This window comes from Myiozetetes cayanensis, unplaced genomic scaffold, assembly GCF_022539395.1.
Source record: "Myiozetetes cayanensis isolate MyiCay16 unplaced genomic scaffold, myiCay2020 scf2-11, whole genome shotgun sequence".
Classification (NCBI taxonomy): domain Eukaryota; kingdom Metazoa; phylum Chordata; class Aves; order Passeriformes; family Tyrannidae; genus Myiozetetes; species Myiozetetes cayanensis.
In genome coordinates this window covers 29,343,614-29,360,585 of record NW_026087411.1, presented here as the reverse complement: position 1 = coordinate 29,360,585, position 16,972 = coordinate 29,343,614, and the positions used below count along the sequence as shown (strand labels likewise).

Here is a 16,972-nt window from a genome sequence, read left to right as displayed (position 1 = left end):
CAATGAAGACTCTCCACCCCAGTTATTACTTCCTTTTTGCACTTAATGAGAATAAACAAGTGGAGGCTATGAGAAAATGCTGCTGATGAAACCAAGACAGAATTTTCATGACCAGAGGCTCGTATCTAGGAAGAAGCCTTAACATCACCCTCTGAGTAGAAGACACTGTCTCTGAAGGCAGAAAAAAAGCTTTGAGGCAGAAAATAAGTCTCCTCACTGATGGCAGCCAGGCCACAAAAATTTTCCTTTCCTTTGGATTAGTTTATAGTTGTCAGATTAACATTTTTCATGCACTCAGATGCACTTGTCTTCTATTATAATAATGACAGAAAAACCTCGGTGGTGTAAGATTTCTGAAGCACTTAGGGTACCAAGGCTTGGGAGGCAAAAGCTCTTCATGGTATCATAGTCTGTGTAATTATGCACAGAGTTCCTTTATGTCCAGCATGGTTCTTCAGTCCAAGATTGTACATACCCAGTTACGTCTTTTCTTTTTAATTTTCCACACAGAGAATACTTTTTTCTTCCTGCTCTACAGAGAGAGACTTTTTCATAATGTTGGCTCTACTTTGCATATGTCCCATGTGCAATACATGTGTACAAGTCTCTGATTTTAATGCACATATCACTACAAGCAGCTTTCTTGTAGTAGTTATTCAAGTCCCAATACATAAGAGGTGTTGCAGTTTAGGCTTTGTTGCAGAGGCAGCTTCCCCTTTCAGGTGCTCACCTACATATGGAGTGATACAATAGGGTCAGGCTTAAGGCACTGAGTGCAGCACCAGCGCCTTCTGACTCCAGGCTCCTTTCCAGCAGATGCAGCTGGTTGGCAGCTCCCAGCTCCCTGACCAGCTGTGTAAGAAGGAGCAGTCCCTGTGCTGCAAATGTGTGAGACACAGATGCTGTGTAAGGATCATAATAAGATGGCAGCCAGGTCTCACACTCCATGTCTGAGAATCAATAAGGTTGTGTAAACAATTGTAAATCCAGACCTTGTCTTAGTGAAATATTTTGCATGTGAAGAAGCTGGGGGTGTTATCAAACTACCTCTGAAGTTTTAAGGCTTTTGTGCAGGAATACACTGTTTTTTATATCTTGTTGCATTACTATAAAACTTATGGATAGATAGTTACCCAATGAAAAGCAGTTCGGTTCCTCTGAAGACAGTAGTGGAATTATATCATTCACCATGGACTGAAATTTGGCCTGTGTGATATTTTCTGCATCTGTGGTGATTGTTGGCTTCTGAATATCCCAAGCAGAGCAACATGCTGACTGCCTTTCTGAAAAGTGGGAAAGGTATTGAGGAAATGCATGTAGTCCATCTAGGGCAAAAGAGGAGAAGTACTGGATTTTGGGATCACAGATATCTAGCTTGGGATGCAAAAAGAGGGGAAAGAACAAATATGCCGTTAGAGAATGGAAATGCCAAGTTATCAATCTTATGTCTTCCCTCTACTGAATGCTTGGAAGCTGTCATGATATCCTATCCCATAAGTCATGGATAGGGTGGGTATGTTTAGTTCAGAAATGTTGTGTCCCTGTGTTCTAATACCCTATCAAATGATTTGATAATACTATTGTGTTTTGGCATAGCTGCAAGTGTTAGGCAGCATAATGTAAAAAGAAAAAAAATAACATAAGGCTTTACTGTGGCCTTTTTCCTTAGTAAGATGTAATTAATATTTGAATAGTTTTTGTGTTCCATTATGACTATAACAAAGAGTCAACAACTTTCTGGATTAAGCCTGAAGGCTGCTGAAGTGATAAAACACTGAGATGATATTGATAGTAGGAGTCATCTTCCTAGCTGGAAGGATCAAATTAATTTATCTTTATTTCAGCTTTCTGGAGCTTTTCCAGCTACACTTGAATGGATACAGAGTAGACAATTTCCTACCCTCCTCTCAGAATTGAACCAGCATTCTCATGTATTTCCTGCCACTTTGCCTGCTGTCTTAGAGTAACAGAGTGGGCCCTCTCCAGTAGAAAGTGTCAGCAGCATTAGTATATGGAAAGTGTCAGCAGCATTAGGGATGTCTTATTGCTCCAGCACTTTGGAATGTGCTCTCTGAGTATGATTTCTGCCCTTCTGCAATTTCTATCCTTTCTTTACTTCTCTGTATTAGTGTCTTATGTTTTTCAGAGCTGTATTGGATGGCTTAAAAATCTATTAGGACCTCATTCCTCATCTTCTAGAGAGGATTTTTGAATCTAGATTTGGTCTGCTGAGGAGGGGTGGGAGACTATTATAAATTATATAAGAAAGGTAATTTGGGATGAGAATGTGCCAACTGGAGATACACCTGTGAGAAATGACAGAGGAAAGACAAAGACCATGTTGGCCAGATTGTAACTGGACAGGAGATTGGAACAACGTTGTTCCAAAGTGATGAAGAAAAAGACACAACAAATGAAGTAGCTGTGGTGCTGAAAGGACAGTGAAGACAGATGGCAAAGATTGATGTGATATGGGACAAATGCTAGACCACGATGATCTTCTGGGAGTGCTTTTGGAGAGAATGAGCTTGCACGGTAATTGGGGGAGGATGAATGACAGATGATTGTTTCTTCTGTAGCTCATAGAGGAAGGGCCAGATCTGAGATTTTGCAGGAGGTATGTTTTGATATTTAGCCTGATGACAGCAAGAAAGGGAAAGCCGGGTCCATCTGGCTGATTAAGACCTTATAAAATGTATATTAATTTATATAATTTATAATAATTGCCCACCTGAAGCTGGGGAAGTAGTGAAATTTTCCAGTGAAGAGAAGAGGTTGGGAAAGAGGATGGGATGCTAGTGTTTTGCAGGATAGGAGTTATCCCTAGGGAAGTAGAGTCTAGCTGGGGTTTTAGAGGAATTGTTAAAAAATAAGATAATTGAATGGAGAAGAAGATAACAATCATGAAGTATCATCTGTTTAATATATTGGCTCAGATTATTTTCTGTAGTTGCTCATCTAGTAACAATTTATATGAGGTATAATCATTGCTCAGATAGTGTATCATACAGGCTAAAGAAGAGTGTGGGGAAAGGGTGTATAATTCTTTCATACCTCTGTGTCCTTCTGTAGGTGGATTCTGTCTTCCAACACTACTTAAAGTTGGTTGATTATTATTCAGGGGACCTGTTAAGGTAATTTGGGATTGCTCTTCCAGCGTTGGAGAGAAATAGCCTTTTCTTGTCATTTGCCTGGTCTGCAAGACTCCAAAGTGGGGAGCACAAGGTGCCACAGGAGAGGTTAGTTGGATGGAGTAGCACCTTTTTAGGATATGAAGTTTTCAGCTCAGCCGTTTCCCGGTACCTTTCTCCACACTACGTAAGGGGCAGATTTTGGTGTCCTTATTTACAGGAGAGGTCCTTGTGTTCATCCTTCAGCAGCAGGTGGGAGCAGCACATGGAAAGCAAGTGTCAGAAGGTGCTTTTTCTGTCACTCATCACATCAGACTGCCTCCACAGCTGCTCTGTCTTTGATGTTTTATCCTGAAGAAGTACAGACAGATGCCTTCCACCTGGCACAGGAACAGCACTGACCCAAAGCTTTTAATGCTAGCTGCCTTGTTTTCTGTAAATGAAAAGTCTGTAAGCTTGCTGGGAGGAAAAGTTTTCAAGAGCATCATCTTTTTCCTAGCTATTCCTGTAAGCTTACACAATTAAATTCACGCATATGTGCATTTGTTTCCCTTGTGAGAAACAGGGAATAGCAATGCTTCTTAAACCAGTTTTAATACAGAATTGTAGTGAGATTGAAAAGGTGCTGAAAAGATGTAGCAGATGTAGGTTACATGCAGTACAGGAGTCTTCCAGTGTCAAATGTGTTGTATTTGAAGAACTTGGGAGCAAATCTCTATTACTGCCTCCTGCTCTTTTCTATTTGTTTTTTTATTAGGGAGGATCTGATGCAAGACTACTGCCTTCCTGGGCAGACTTCCCTTTCTTTCACATATTGACCCAATGGTGTATCCAAAAAGGCCCTCATCAATGCCTGTATATTCTGTGCACTTCTACATTAAAAGCACTTAAGGATGTCTTTTAATTTTGCAGTTTCCCATCATTTTTTGACCGCATAAAGGGAAAGGCTGCCCACAATAACCACCTTTTGAAAAGAGCAGTGTGCACAACAATGTTATGCAATGGTTTGCTAGGTGGAGGTTTGAAGAATAATTTCTCCAAAGGAAATTACAAGGGGAAAGCAGATTGCAGTTTCCCAGTTTGGAAGGTGTCCAGGGAGATCCCTGAGTCATGGAAAATCCATTGGGATTGCTTTAGTGGCTGTGTTTCAACATTACATCTTGGATAAAAAGCAACAGCTGCATGAGTTGGTTGGTTGGTGTGAAGTTGTTGGCTTCTACATTAACAATGAGGGAGAGCTTTTCGATTGCAAATGCTTAACCAGATCTTAAATGCAGCTATGATTTGTTGTTAGGAGATGATGCAAGGCAGGTGCTCATTCTTCTCTTATTCTTTTTGCTGTATTTTGTGAAACTTTCTGGTAATTTCTTTAGTAGAAATATTTAGAGAAAGACATCTTGGCTGGTGTTTTCTTAAGCCCAGTGATGTCAGTGCAGTAGTTTCTGTTCTGATTATCAGAATATTTGAGCAATGAGACAGGACAGGGTGTGAGTGAATAACCAAATATACTGTCATGCTTTCAATTCACTGTTCAACTATGGAAATACTCAGTTTATATGAGGGAAGAGAATTGTGGAATTGCCCTCCACTTCAACCCAGAGGAGATAACAGACAGCAGTGTGTGGATGAAGTTTTAGCTTCTCTGGACTGTAAATACAGATCATCACCATTTATTGAAGTAGAAGTTAGTAATTAGCAAAAAGTTAGATAGAATTCTCAGTCTATTCTATGTCTGAAATCTGTGCTGTAGATTGTAGAATGAGCCAGTGTTTTAGGCAGCATAGCTGACAATTTAAAAGGGACAATTTAAGCAATATTTTGCACTGGTATAAATCCAGAGTAAGTCAGTTTAATGGAATTAGGGGCATTCTGATTTCTGGTTAGCACTACCAAATTTGGAATACTAATTCAGAGAGCAAGAGAATAACTAAAACTGGCTTCTGGTTTCACTTTTATCTGTGTAACCTGAACTTACACCAGAAATTTTGTTGATTTTTTTTTTTGAGTTCCTTTGAGTTTACCCTGTGTGTAAGCTTGAGCAAGTGTGTCTGAGCTGCACAATCAAAGCTCAATAAGAAGTTAATTTTGCTCATTAAATTCTTAACCAACTTCTCAGTTCCTCCTGCCCTTTGACGTAATATTTTATCAGAGATTTAAAGGTCAGCCAAGCTCTGACTTACCCTTGTTTTCCTCCATAGGGGCACATGGCAAATAGGATGCACACAAGAGGATAAAGCTGGGAGGAGACGAGTAGGTAGCACTGACGCCCCTGGAAATTCAGCCTGCCTTTGGCACAGGGAGGCAGCAGCAATCCCCAACCCACATTTTGAGGGTTGAGCCAGCAGGACTGTGTTTGGGCAGGAAGCGATCAGAGAGGTGTGTGCCTGTGTGCTTTGGCACAGTCCAAACTGTAAATTGCTCTAGCCTAGGAACCTCCTCTGAACTCATTAGTATTAAAACAGAACAGAGGACACTTTGTAGGGAGGGAGAGGGTGGGGAAGCCGGAAAAGTAGCAGTTTAGACGGCAGTTTCCTAATAACCTTTCCCACAACTACCTTCCCATACAGGGTCTCATCTAAAAGACCTTGGCATGAAAAACAAGCCCTGGCACAGGGAGGGGGAAGGGAGGAGGGAAATGAGGGGAGGGGAAGGAAAGGAAATGAGGGGCAGAAAATGGGCACTCTGTGCTGAAACAGCAGTTTTTATTGTTATTTAGTGTTATATATACTGATAATAGAAGCTCTGTTTGAGAGAGGTATTTGGTACAGTGTATGTAATCAGAATGTGGAAGTAAATGTGGTATTTGTCCTAGAGGACTTGCGACCTGTCCAGTGAAAAAATGTGTCAAACACAGGTTTAACAGCTTCAGTTCTGTTTGGTATTTTCATTTAATTGACTGCATGGTGAAATACAGAGCACATCTATTAACTCTCCAAATCACAGAATCATAGAATGGTTTATGTTGGAAGGACTTTAAAGATCATCTAGTTCCAACCCTTCTGCCATGAGCAGGGAACACCTTCCACTATACCAGGTTGCTCAGAGCCCCATCCAACCTGGCCTTGAGCCCTGCCAGGGGTGGGATATGCACAACTTCACCGTGCAGCACGTTCTAGAGCCTCACCACCTTCATAATTAAGAGATTTTTGTATAATCTAAACATACACTCTTTCAGTTTAAAGCTGTTCCCCCTTATCCTATCACTCCATGCCCTTGTAAAAAGTCCCTCTTCAGCTCTCTTATACCCCCTTTAGATGCTAGAAGGTGCTGTAAGGTCTTCCTGCAGCCTTTTCTTCTCCAGGGTGAACAACCTCAAATGTATCAGCCCTTCTTCATAGGAGAGGTGCTGCAGCCTGTCATCATCTTCATCGTCTTCTTCTGGACTTGCCTTCTGGACTGCAGGCACACACTGCCAGATCATGTTGAGCTTCTTCTCAGTGAACACCCCCAACCCTTGTCCTGGGGGCTGATCTCAATCCATTCTCCACCCACCCTGTGCTTTTGCTTGTACTTCCCCCAACCTACATGCAGGGCATTGATCTTGGCCTTTTGAACTTCCTGAGGTTCATGCAGGCCCACCTTCCAAGCCTGTCCAGGTCCCTCTGGACAGCAGCTTTTCCTCTGCAGTGTGTCAACCGCACCACACATCTTGGTGTCATCAGCAGATTTGCTGAGGGTGCACTCGCTCCCACTGTTCATGTCACCGACAAAGATATTAAACACTACTGTGAGGAGCATCACTCATCACTGGTGTATGCTTGGACATCAAGCCATTGACCACAACTCTTTGAGTGTGACCATCTAGAGACTTCCTTATGCACCATGTGGTCAGTCTGTCAAATCCACATCTCTCCAGTTAGAAAAAAGGATGTAATGTGGGATATTGTGAAATGATGCACACAAGTCCATATAGGTCACGACAGTTGCTCTCCCCTTATCCATCAGAACTGTAACCCCAGTCACAAATTAGTCAGGCATGATTTGCCTGTAGTGAGGCCCCCTTGACTGTTCCCAGTCACCAACTTAATTTTCCTTATTTTCCCTCTGTAGGTTTCCTTTTTGTGTTTGAGTTTGTCCAGGACATTCTTGTCCATCCATGCAGGTCTCCTGGCTTTTTTTGCCTGACATACTCTTTGTTGGGATACTTTGTTCCTGAGCTTGGAGGAGGCAGTCCTCATATATTAACTAATTTTCTTGACTTCTCAGACTGCTGCTGGCTGTGTCACTGGTGCCCACTTGAAACAGTGGATAACAGTCAGTGGATAATAGTCAGTGGACTGTATGAGGCTTGGTGGTCTCTCAGTGACATCCCAAATATGAGCCCCCAGTAAACAACACATCTCTCTAGAGTGTGTCACTAGGCACATGAGATAGAGAAATTGTGTGAAGAAGGATGTGATTCAATGGGGACAGTTAGAACTCCTTTTAATAGCAAGTCTGGTAACTCAGGATGGAAAGCAGCCAGAGGTACACTTCTTCAGAGAAGAAACTAGGAATTACAGTGGATCAAGATTGAACAAAAGTCATTCAGGTTTTGAGGTTTTTTATTAAAAAAAAAAAAAAAAAAAAAGTAATTGCCTACATGGAATATGTAGCCAGAAATGCAGTCTGGAAGATGCATGAAGTAATCTTTGCAGTCAGCAATGATAAGGTCTCAACTGGAATGCTGTCCCTGCTTTTGAACAGTGCAAATCAAGAAAGATGTACTTTGACTGAGGAGAGGCCAGAAGTGCTGGACATGGCCTCTAAAAATACTGAAAGAGCTGAGTTTGTTTAGCCTCAAGAAAGAAGACTGTGTAGGGACATTACAACAGCCCTTAATAGGCTGAAAAACTGTTATCAAGAGGAAGGAAAAAAATCTGCTCCCCATGTTAGTAGTTGATAGGGCCGGAAGTAATAGGCTTAAATTACAGCAGGAGGGATTTAGATTAGACATGAGCCTGACTATTCAGTTTTCATCCCTGTCCCTCTCACTGGGCTCATTTCAATTCACTGACGTGGACATACAGCCCACCTTAACAGAAAAAGCTGTGATGATAGTCAGCTGTTTGCAGTATTGTCCTCATATGCCCACCCATATCCATGGAATGTCCTTCTTGCTCTACCTGTATTGTAGCCCTGCATATGAAAGTGCATGTCTAAGCCTTGATCTCTTTCTCTCTCTAAACATCTGTGTGTATTCTTGCATAAACAGGTACTGCTTTTCCTCAGTCTTTCTATTTGGCCCAGCAGATTGTTGTCCCATGCACGTGTTTTGAATGTGAAGGACAGAAAGATGAACACCAGGTGCTATTTCTAATGACCTGTGAGAGGGGATTGCCAAAATACACCTTGCATACTGTGTATACTTGTGTGCTGTCAAGTCACAGAAAGCTTTGAGGAGTAGGAGAGGGACAGGATTTAGCTCTTCTCCAGGAAACGAGGAAGCAATTAACTAATGATTAAGAAGCGAAAAAAGAAGCAGTATAATTAGGGTTGTGTTTGGGGATAAGAGGGGGGCTTGTTAGTTGACTTTCTGTGAGGTAAATTTCTCTACCAAAAAGCAGTGCCCTTGACACAAGAAAGTCTTACTCTGCTGCTAAGCCTTAAGAATGAGTAACTTCTGTGTTGGCAGGGTAGAGTAAAAACACATTTTCCAGTATGTAAACATCAGGTGCTTTCTGTCTTGTACTGTTATGACTGAGGATCAAGAGATTTGGGACCTTAGAACTGAAGGGGTTTTAAAGCTGCAACTTTTTGAAAAAGCAAGGAGGAAAAAAAGAGTGTAATGGGAATCGCAGCCTTTTGTTTGTCTGCTTCTCTGCTTTACAGTCATATCTGTGGCAGTAGCTGGAATGTAAACATTGCTTCCTATGCCAACAGGCGTTGTTAGCCACTCATGTGTGCACAGTGGTTTCATAATGCACAAATGTAACGATAAAACATTGTGGGTATGGGTAGATGTTATATGATATATCTTGTGTATGTAATGTGGGAGTGACATACACACGTACTATGTGAATGCAAATACCTCGAAACTCAGTGATGTTTTGCTGTGATCCACCTAATTCTTATAAACTGTAAAACTGATCAAAATGTTACTCCCATGTTTGTCACTGTGTGCTGTTTCTTTGTGCTTTATAAAGGCTACTGCTTTCAATTTTAAGGGTTATCTCGAGATGAGAGAGCTTGAGGGGCAGGACTGATTTGGTTTTGGATTGTTTTGCCTTTTCTTCGTGGCTTCTCAGTGGACTCAGCACATGCATCAGGTGCCCAAGTGGAAACTTGTAACCAATGTCCATCTGGAGCTGTGTTAGCTGGGTGGGTGGTAGTGCTGTTGTAAAGACTTTTGCACTGCTCATTGCTCCAGTTTGTGCAGTCTAATGAATCTCATCCACTGACAGTTCAGACAGGCAGTCTTTCAGAATGCCTCATCAACCTCCTCAGTATTGGAAATGCACACTCTTCCAGCAGGCTGCCTCTTACATATCAGGCTGGTGAGCTGGAATGAACAAAGCAATGGAAAGAAAATTGTAGGGGAACAATCCAATACTGTCCCCTGGAGGTGGACACAGTGATTAAATAGGGAAGGTTTATCTTTTCTGTCTGAAGCTCTTCTCAAAGAGACTGAGATTTGAAGAAGATTTTTTTTTTAATAATTTTTTTTATTTTTTTTATTCACTGCAGTTATCTCTGAAGCAGCTTTTTGGACAACTGCCTCTGTATTTATGAGAGTGTCTCTGCTCCTCCCTAACCTCCCTCCTTGGTGGGCAAACTTGCATGTGAGCCACCAGACTAACGTGCTCATTATTCAGCAAGACCTGGCATAGGCAGCATGAACTGAAATAAAAAGGTTTTTGGGGCTGTTGCTAATGTAAAAGTGTTAAGGTGTGTATTAGCAATGTGGTCCTACTCAGTTCATTTTTTAAAGCTGTAATAGTTATGCTGGACAGGATTCTCTGTTGCAAAAGCTTGTAGTGTGCTGCTGACAACATTCTCCCTGATCTCTTTCCACTGCTTCCTCTTCCTCCAAAGTCCCAGACATGTAAAGTGGCTTGAGTTGTACTTCAGCATTGATTAATCCACCACTTATTCCCTCTAAGTCATTACACATGAATATGAACCTTCTCTGGTGCCTGCCAGTGGCTGCTGGATGGGACCCCATGGTGTGTCATAGTCACTGTTTACTTGTACAAGATTTAAGTAAGTTCATCCAGAGCATAAGGCTGTCAGCAGTGCTGTGCCACTCAGGAGCATCAGTGGAACTGGAATGTGGCCTTTTTGGGGACATGGTGACAGACATCTCTGTAAATCACCTTGGGGAACCTGAAGCACAGGTATCGTAATGTACAGGGAATTTATTGTCCTGGCAGCAGTGTATTATACTTCATTCTGTAACTTGGGTGGATTCGATGCTGTTTAGAGACTCAGAGAGAATGATTGATGAGGTGGATGAGGGAGAGTGCATTTGTACATGACAGGTGAAAAGGGTCAAGGGGAATGAGAAAATGATTAGCGAGGGGAGAAAGAAAAGGTCGGTGTGTGCAAGAGAAAGGAAAAAAGAAGGAATGGGAATATGAACAAGAAGCAAGGTAGGAGTGGTGCATTTAACTAAAATTCATACAGTGCAAGGTAGAACATAAAAATGATTGTACCCTTGGAACCTAAATTTTTGAGGTGAGTGTGCAAGCAAGTTATTAAAATAAAAAGTCTTCAAATTGTGGAGCTTTTTCTAGGTTGTGTAAAGGCATCCAGATATAATTCCTACCTTCTCCGTTTTCCCTATTGGATGACTCATGAAGAACCATTAAGATAACGCTGGTTTGATTGAGCAAAAGAAAAACTTCACGGCTGTGAAAAAAATATTTGCAAATACTATTGCTATCTTGAAAGGGACATTAACTCAAATGTACCACAGAATCAGCCTGTTTTTTGAGGCAGGGAGTTGGGAAGTGTTTGACCATCTTTGGAGTTTGCTCTGTGGTTTTGTACTTTGCAGGGCTTTGCACAACCCTTTGAAACTTCTAGTGCTGGTCACAGGTCAGATAACTGCTGCTTTCATCTGTTCTGGAATTCTTAAGTTTCCATTTGGAGTTTAACAAGGGAAAGTAGAGTTTAAACTTCCTGTGGAGCTTTGCCACTTTGTGCTATCTGAAGATTTGGTTCTCATGGAGCCTGTTAATGCCAAGACCTGGCTGTCCTTTTGCTTGAGTACCCATCGCTGTTAAAGAACCAACCAGTGCAACAGAGCTGTAATCAGACAACCAAAATAAACATCTCCAAACAGCAGAAGTGTCGAAGCCTATTTGCCTATGTATTATGTCTTAGTGTTGGGTTCCGTGGTGAAAAATAGGATTGATTTCATCATCCTTTGAGGATGGTAAATGCATTTCATTTTTTGGATAATTCTTTAATAATTGCCTGAATATGTTTGTAGGCAGAAATAAACTTTTTAAAAGTCAGAATATGCTTTTATATGTCATTACTATCTCTCAGTCATTAAAAAAACCATTAAATGTGAAACACAGGCCTGGAGTGGATGCTTATGGGAAGGATATGCTTTCAATAGCATTTTAAGTAAGAGCAACTGTGACCTACATGTAAAAATTAAAAGTGTAACTCAACTTTGTAGCTGAAATTATAAGAAATTGATAAAATAAGACAGTTATCCAACTAAACATAAGAAAATAACCAAAATCCCCTTTCTGGCAACATATCTGTTATGCCCATATTAATCAAATTATTGCCTGCAGTAAACATATCATGTCAGAATTCTGTGTTTCATAATGCTGGAAATGCTATGCATGATTCATGTGTTTATGAAAACAAAACAAAACAACAACCAGAAGAAAACCCCAAACTCTCCAAAAAAACCAACCCCACCAGCTTGTGAGGGTTGGTTTGTTGGTTTTTGCCTTTTAAAAAACAAAGCAGCTGTCTAAGCTTAAGTCAGTGTGAAACTCCCCAATGACCAGTAAGTCCAGCAACCGGTGGGCCTGGGACAAGTAGAATGGAATCTTCCCATGAGTGTCCAAATATCCCTGGAAGACTGAATTTGGAGCTCTTGGTCTCCAACACTGACTTATAGTCAAGAGATGCTGGATAACAGAAGTTGGGATTCTCTGTGTACTTAATGCCTTGAGGTTTCTCCTTTAGAGAGGCAGGCATGTTGGTAGTTAAAGTTTCTCCTTTAGTGGGTCTCTCTCCAAGTGAACCACTCTTGTACATCCCAAAATCTTACTTTTTCTCTTTATTAATTTAATTTTTCGTCACTCAGAAAGGTACTACCCAGTCTAGAGAAGAAATGCCTTTCTGTTCAGCTTTTCTAGGGCTTCGAGTGATTTATCATTATTGAGCTGATGGCTGCCCAGCATCAAATCCAGCCTTCATGCTTTGATAAATGTTCCCCCAAAAAAGGGACATACTGTGGTTTTAAATCCCACAAAATACTGGTTTTATGTTTCCTACTCATTCCACCTTCTTGTTTCCTTTCTTTCTTTCTGTCTCTTATTTCCTTGGGTTGTAGCCATTTTGAATGAAGGCCATCTCCCCTTTTGGCCTAAGAACTGGACTGGAAGTGTTTGAACCTCGAATCCAGCTCCAGTACATTTGAAATGTTTTATCATTGAAATTCAATCTGTGTAAGTAAAAAAAAAATGTCCACATGAAAGTGAAATTAACTGAATTAACTCTCAGTATATAAAGTAGGAAATAGATAAAGGAGAAAAATTTAAGGAATATTAACTGGGGATTCTTTACATCTCCCTCAGCCCAGCCTGGCAAATATCCTTTTAATCTGTGTTTCATGAGAACACTTCCACCTTCAAGTGTTTTTAAGAGCCAGGAAGCTGAGCTCCATTGTGCAGGGTCACGCTGGCATGAATTGATGGAACCGAGCCACCTTTCCAAGGCGTAGAAGAGTTATTACATTTCTGTTGAGAAACTGGAACAGGTGATGGAGGAGGGAGTTCTCCCTGCTTTGTTCTGTCCAAATCTTTTTCTTGCCCTTTACATTTGCACCCAGGGCGTTTGGTCATGTTGGCTTTCCTAGTCTGGCTCCAACCCCAGCCTTGATGGCTGCATTCAGTTTGTAGTTCTTCACCTTTCCTGCCAAACTCGGCAATTCCTTTCTCCTTCAATAGCTACTTGCTGTCACTGAACTAAGTCTAAGGTCTGAATCTCTATATACTGACAGATCTGCCTCTTGTTGGGTCAGAATGTTGTGTTCATGGATCAATCCTTCTGAAATTAATACTTTCTGTAGTTCCTTCTGCTTCCCTCCAAGGTGGCAAGTTTCCTTATGTGCCACCTGTTAGGATCCTGAGTCAGAATAGAAAAATGGTCTGCCTAATCTAGTGTCTTCTTTCTTAGCTAGATCCAGGGTTTTCCTGTGCAATCACAGTGGTCTTTTGTTCATCTTTTATAGGAAGAGCAAAGGGATGGGAGAAGTAAAATGATTTGGATGGTTCCAGAAGAAGGCTTCATGTCTCCTTATTTTGCAGGAATTTGTTGGGATTTTTTATAGGGTAGGATTTGATTGATGATAGTGGGGCATGTAGGCCTCTTGAGTTCTTCCCACTCCTTTCTTCCTCTCAGTGAAGGAGCACACTTGCTCAAGACTAATTTCAGGAAAAGGAGATGAAGAGCTTGACTGCTCCTTTGCCTTCTGGAGAAGATATTTCTTTCTCTGCTGAATATTCATGCTTGCTATCTGTCCATCTGACCTGGAGGTTAGAATCCAGCATTTTACCTCTTAACAAAGACAAACACTAACTTTAAAAATTAAGGGTAAGCCATCTTCCCTCAGTGTGCTATTTTCCGGTCAGATGTGTTTGAGTCTGCCTCTGCTAATATGCTTTTGCTTGCCATACGTCAGCAGTTTCCTTGTTACTATGTTACCTGATCTAATGGGATGGCTTCTAGACTTCTTTTGGCCTAATCTACCCTCCTGAGTCACAATAAAGTACTGTGTAGATGCACTTTTTTTCCCCACTGGATCTTTCATCCTTTCAAACTAACTTTCTCAACCTCTGTCCTGAGAAGCATGTCATGGTATCAGAATGCTAAACTTCATGACTGGAAGTTGCATATTCTCATTGTCCCATTGAAGGCAGATTGCTCTTCATGCCCTTAATACTTCCAGTGTCCAAGGCAGTGTCCAGAAGCTGCAGTGTCAGAATCCTACCCTCTGAGTGGTTTTAGTCAATAGGAGCATTCCATTGATTAAATAGTTGTCTTGAACTATGTTGTTTGAGTGCCTCATTCAGTTTTGTGCACAGCTTCTGTTAAGAGCTTCTGCTGCTTGTCTGACCTGCCACCAGAAGCAGAAAGAGCACTCCAGAAAAGAACCCAATGGATTAGACAATCAAGTTAGCTGCCCTGTATTTAAAAAAAAAAAAAAAAAAAAAAGGTGTTAAGATCTATAAGCAGTTCAATAAAATCGTAATTTTTTCGAAGACTTTAGCTGAGCCCAGCTAGCTCATTTTAGATATGTTTCTGGCCTCTTTGGTGCTTCTTCTAAACCTGGCGTTTCTGATTCCCTGTTTGCCCCTCCTTTTCCTCCCGCATGCTTGACCTCCAACAGCATTCCTTTGCTTGTCTTAAGGCCTTACATGTCGTTTTACTCTCCCTCTCCCCCCAAGAATGTGATCCTGGCCTGAGCTTGCTAATTGTGTATAGCAGGGATAAAACTCCTTGCCTTGCTTGGCTGCCCCCTTGTTTGGAAACTCACCCTAAACATTTCCACATGGTTTGCACTCTTTTTGCACAGCTACTTTTTTTTCCATTTAAATTTTTTCTTGTTTAAAATAACCCTCCAGCTTCTTCTACCTTGGGCTGCTGGCACTGACCTCGCCTTGTTACTGTTTGCATTTCTTTTGTACCTTTTTGCAGCTTAAATCTCTATGGGCTTTTAAATCTGTCAGCAGCCGCTACCAGGCTCAGTGTGCAATTTTGCTCACTGTTTTCACAAGTTTCCCAGCCCTGAACGCTTTCCAAATGAGCCATTGTTGGGCTGAGTTAAAGAGGTATTGTCTCTGCTTGGACAAGGTTAGTGTGGGTGCCAGAATCTGCATGTGCAGCGATTTTGTGCTGCAGTGTCATTTGATGTTGGACCCCTGGGCTCTTCCTTCTCCAAACATTTCAAATATATGGGGGAAGGGAACCAAAACCCTGCCAAAATTGATTTATTGAAATATTATTGGAAGGATTTCTTTATATTGATGAAACTCTCCTTTATACATCTTCATCTGTCTCTACTCATGCAGGCTGCTTGCTCTGAACACCACTCTTTTTTGTTTAATTCCATTATGAGTACCTGAAACCAGTAGCTGTGATTGCATCTGGTCAGTGCTGCATAAACATAGAGGGAGCAGCAATATCTCTTTCATGGTTTTAAAGATGTTGTATAGGAATAGAGATTTTTATCCACCTTTTACAGAGGAGAAATTGAAACTGGGGAATTTGGTGGTGTATCCAGAGGGTGCTTTTGACAGAGTTGGGAGTCAGTTCTAGATCACAGCATTATCTTTCATTTTACTAATGTAAGATTGGCTCAACTCTTAAGAGGGTATGTTCTAATGAACTTGCTTTTCTTGACAGAGACTGAATTTACTGCTCTGATCAGCCTGATGTGACAGTGTGGGGAGAGGTGTCCTTTATGTTGAAATGATGGTTGTCTTTTGATAGGGACTATGTGGTTCAGAGGACAAACATCTGGAAGAACATTTCAACCTGTAGGTTGCTGGTGGCATTACTGCCACAAGACAACTGTCTCATGACCTTTGCTTAAAAGATGCAGTAATTTAAATGTTTTCCTGTTGAAGAGCAAATAAGTACTGCCAACCAGGAAGAAGGTATATCAAATTTTTAGCCTTTCTTTAAGTGTCCTAATGAATGTCAGTGCTTTTAGTTTCTCACTTCATGACTTTCATGTGATATTTCCCATTCTTGACTGATCATTAGTAATGGAAGTTTGAAATGGGAGTTGTTCTGGCTACCTCTCTTCATAGGTTCTGCTCTGCCAGGGAGAACTCAGGGTTCCTAACAGTTACCAATCCAGCTGTTGACTGTTTTTTTTTCTATTTTTCTTTTTTCTTAATCTCCAGGATGAATTGGATCTCACAGACAAGAACAGAGAGGCTATGTTTGCACTCCCTCCAGAGAAGAAATGGCAGATTTATTGCAGCAAAAAGAAGGTACTACTGTTGTCCTGATTGGAGTAGCTCACCACTAAATTCTGTGTGCATGTTCATAATTACATCTTGATTTGAGCTGTGTGTTTATTTACTGTTTACTCAAGAACATGCTTAAGTGATGTAAAGATTTTTATCAGCATGGATTTGGCACAATTTTCTTATTAGTAGTGTATGCTTGTGATTTATGAAAAAAAAAGTTAATGTCTTAAAATTGTGCATTGTCCCATTTTGAATTGTTTACATGTTTGGAGTTTTTATTTTGCTTTATTTTTTGTGGGGGGTTTGTTTGTTTTGTTGTTTGCTTTTGGGTGTTTTTTTTGATCTGAAAGAAAAGCTATCATGAAAATGTTTTAAGGAATTTTTAAAAACCTTTTTAGGCTGCTTCGAATAGAAAAATTACTGCTGAAGTCTTTCAGGATGTCTTCAAATATCTGAAAAGTACACAATAATAGTGATGTCTTAAAACTTGGTAGTTCAAGGTCTTCCAGAGCTTGTGGGAAATGTTCCTTATTTCACTGGAAAGTGAAGATGACCTACTCCTCTCAAAGGTCTTCACATTTCTGACAAACTGATAAAGGAACAGTAAATCAGAGGCTGATGTATCATACTGCCAATTTTGTCACTGGCAGAATGATGGCCAAATTAATTGCTAAGTTGTATCACTGT

General features: G+C 40.9%; 1 protein-coding gene across 3 annotated transcripts in view; it reads left to right on the top strand.

Moving 5' to 3' along the window:
* DAAM2 (dishevelled associated activator of morphogenesis 2) overlaps positions 1-16,972 on the top strand; it is a 201,005-nt gene that overhangs the window by 87,499 nt on the left and 96,534 nt on the right. For all 3 annotated transcript variants that reach the window (XM_050314848.1, XM_050314849.1, XM_050314847.1), the window contains exon 3: positions 16,217-16,306. In XM_050314848.1, coding sequence (XP_050170805.1) covers positions 16,217-16,306 — 90 coding nt within the window. The remainder of the gene's footprint in view (positions 1-16,216; positions 16,307-16,972) is intronic.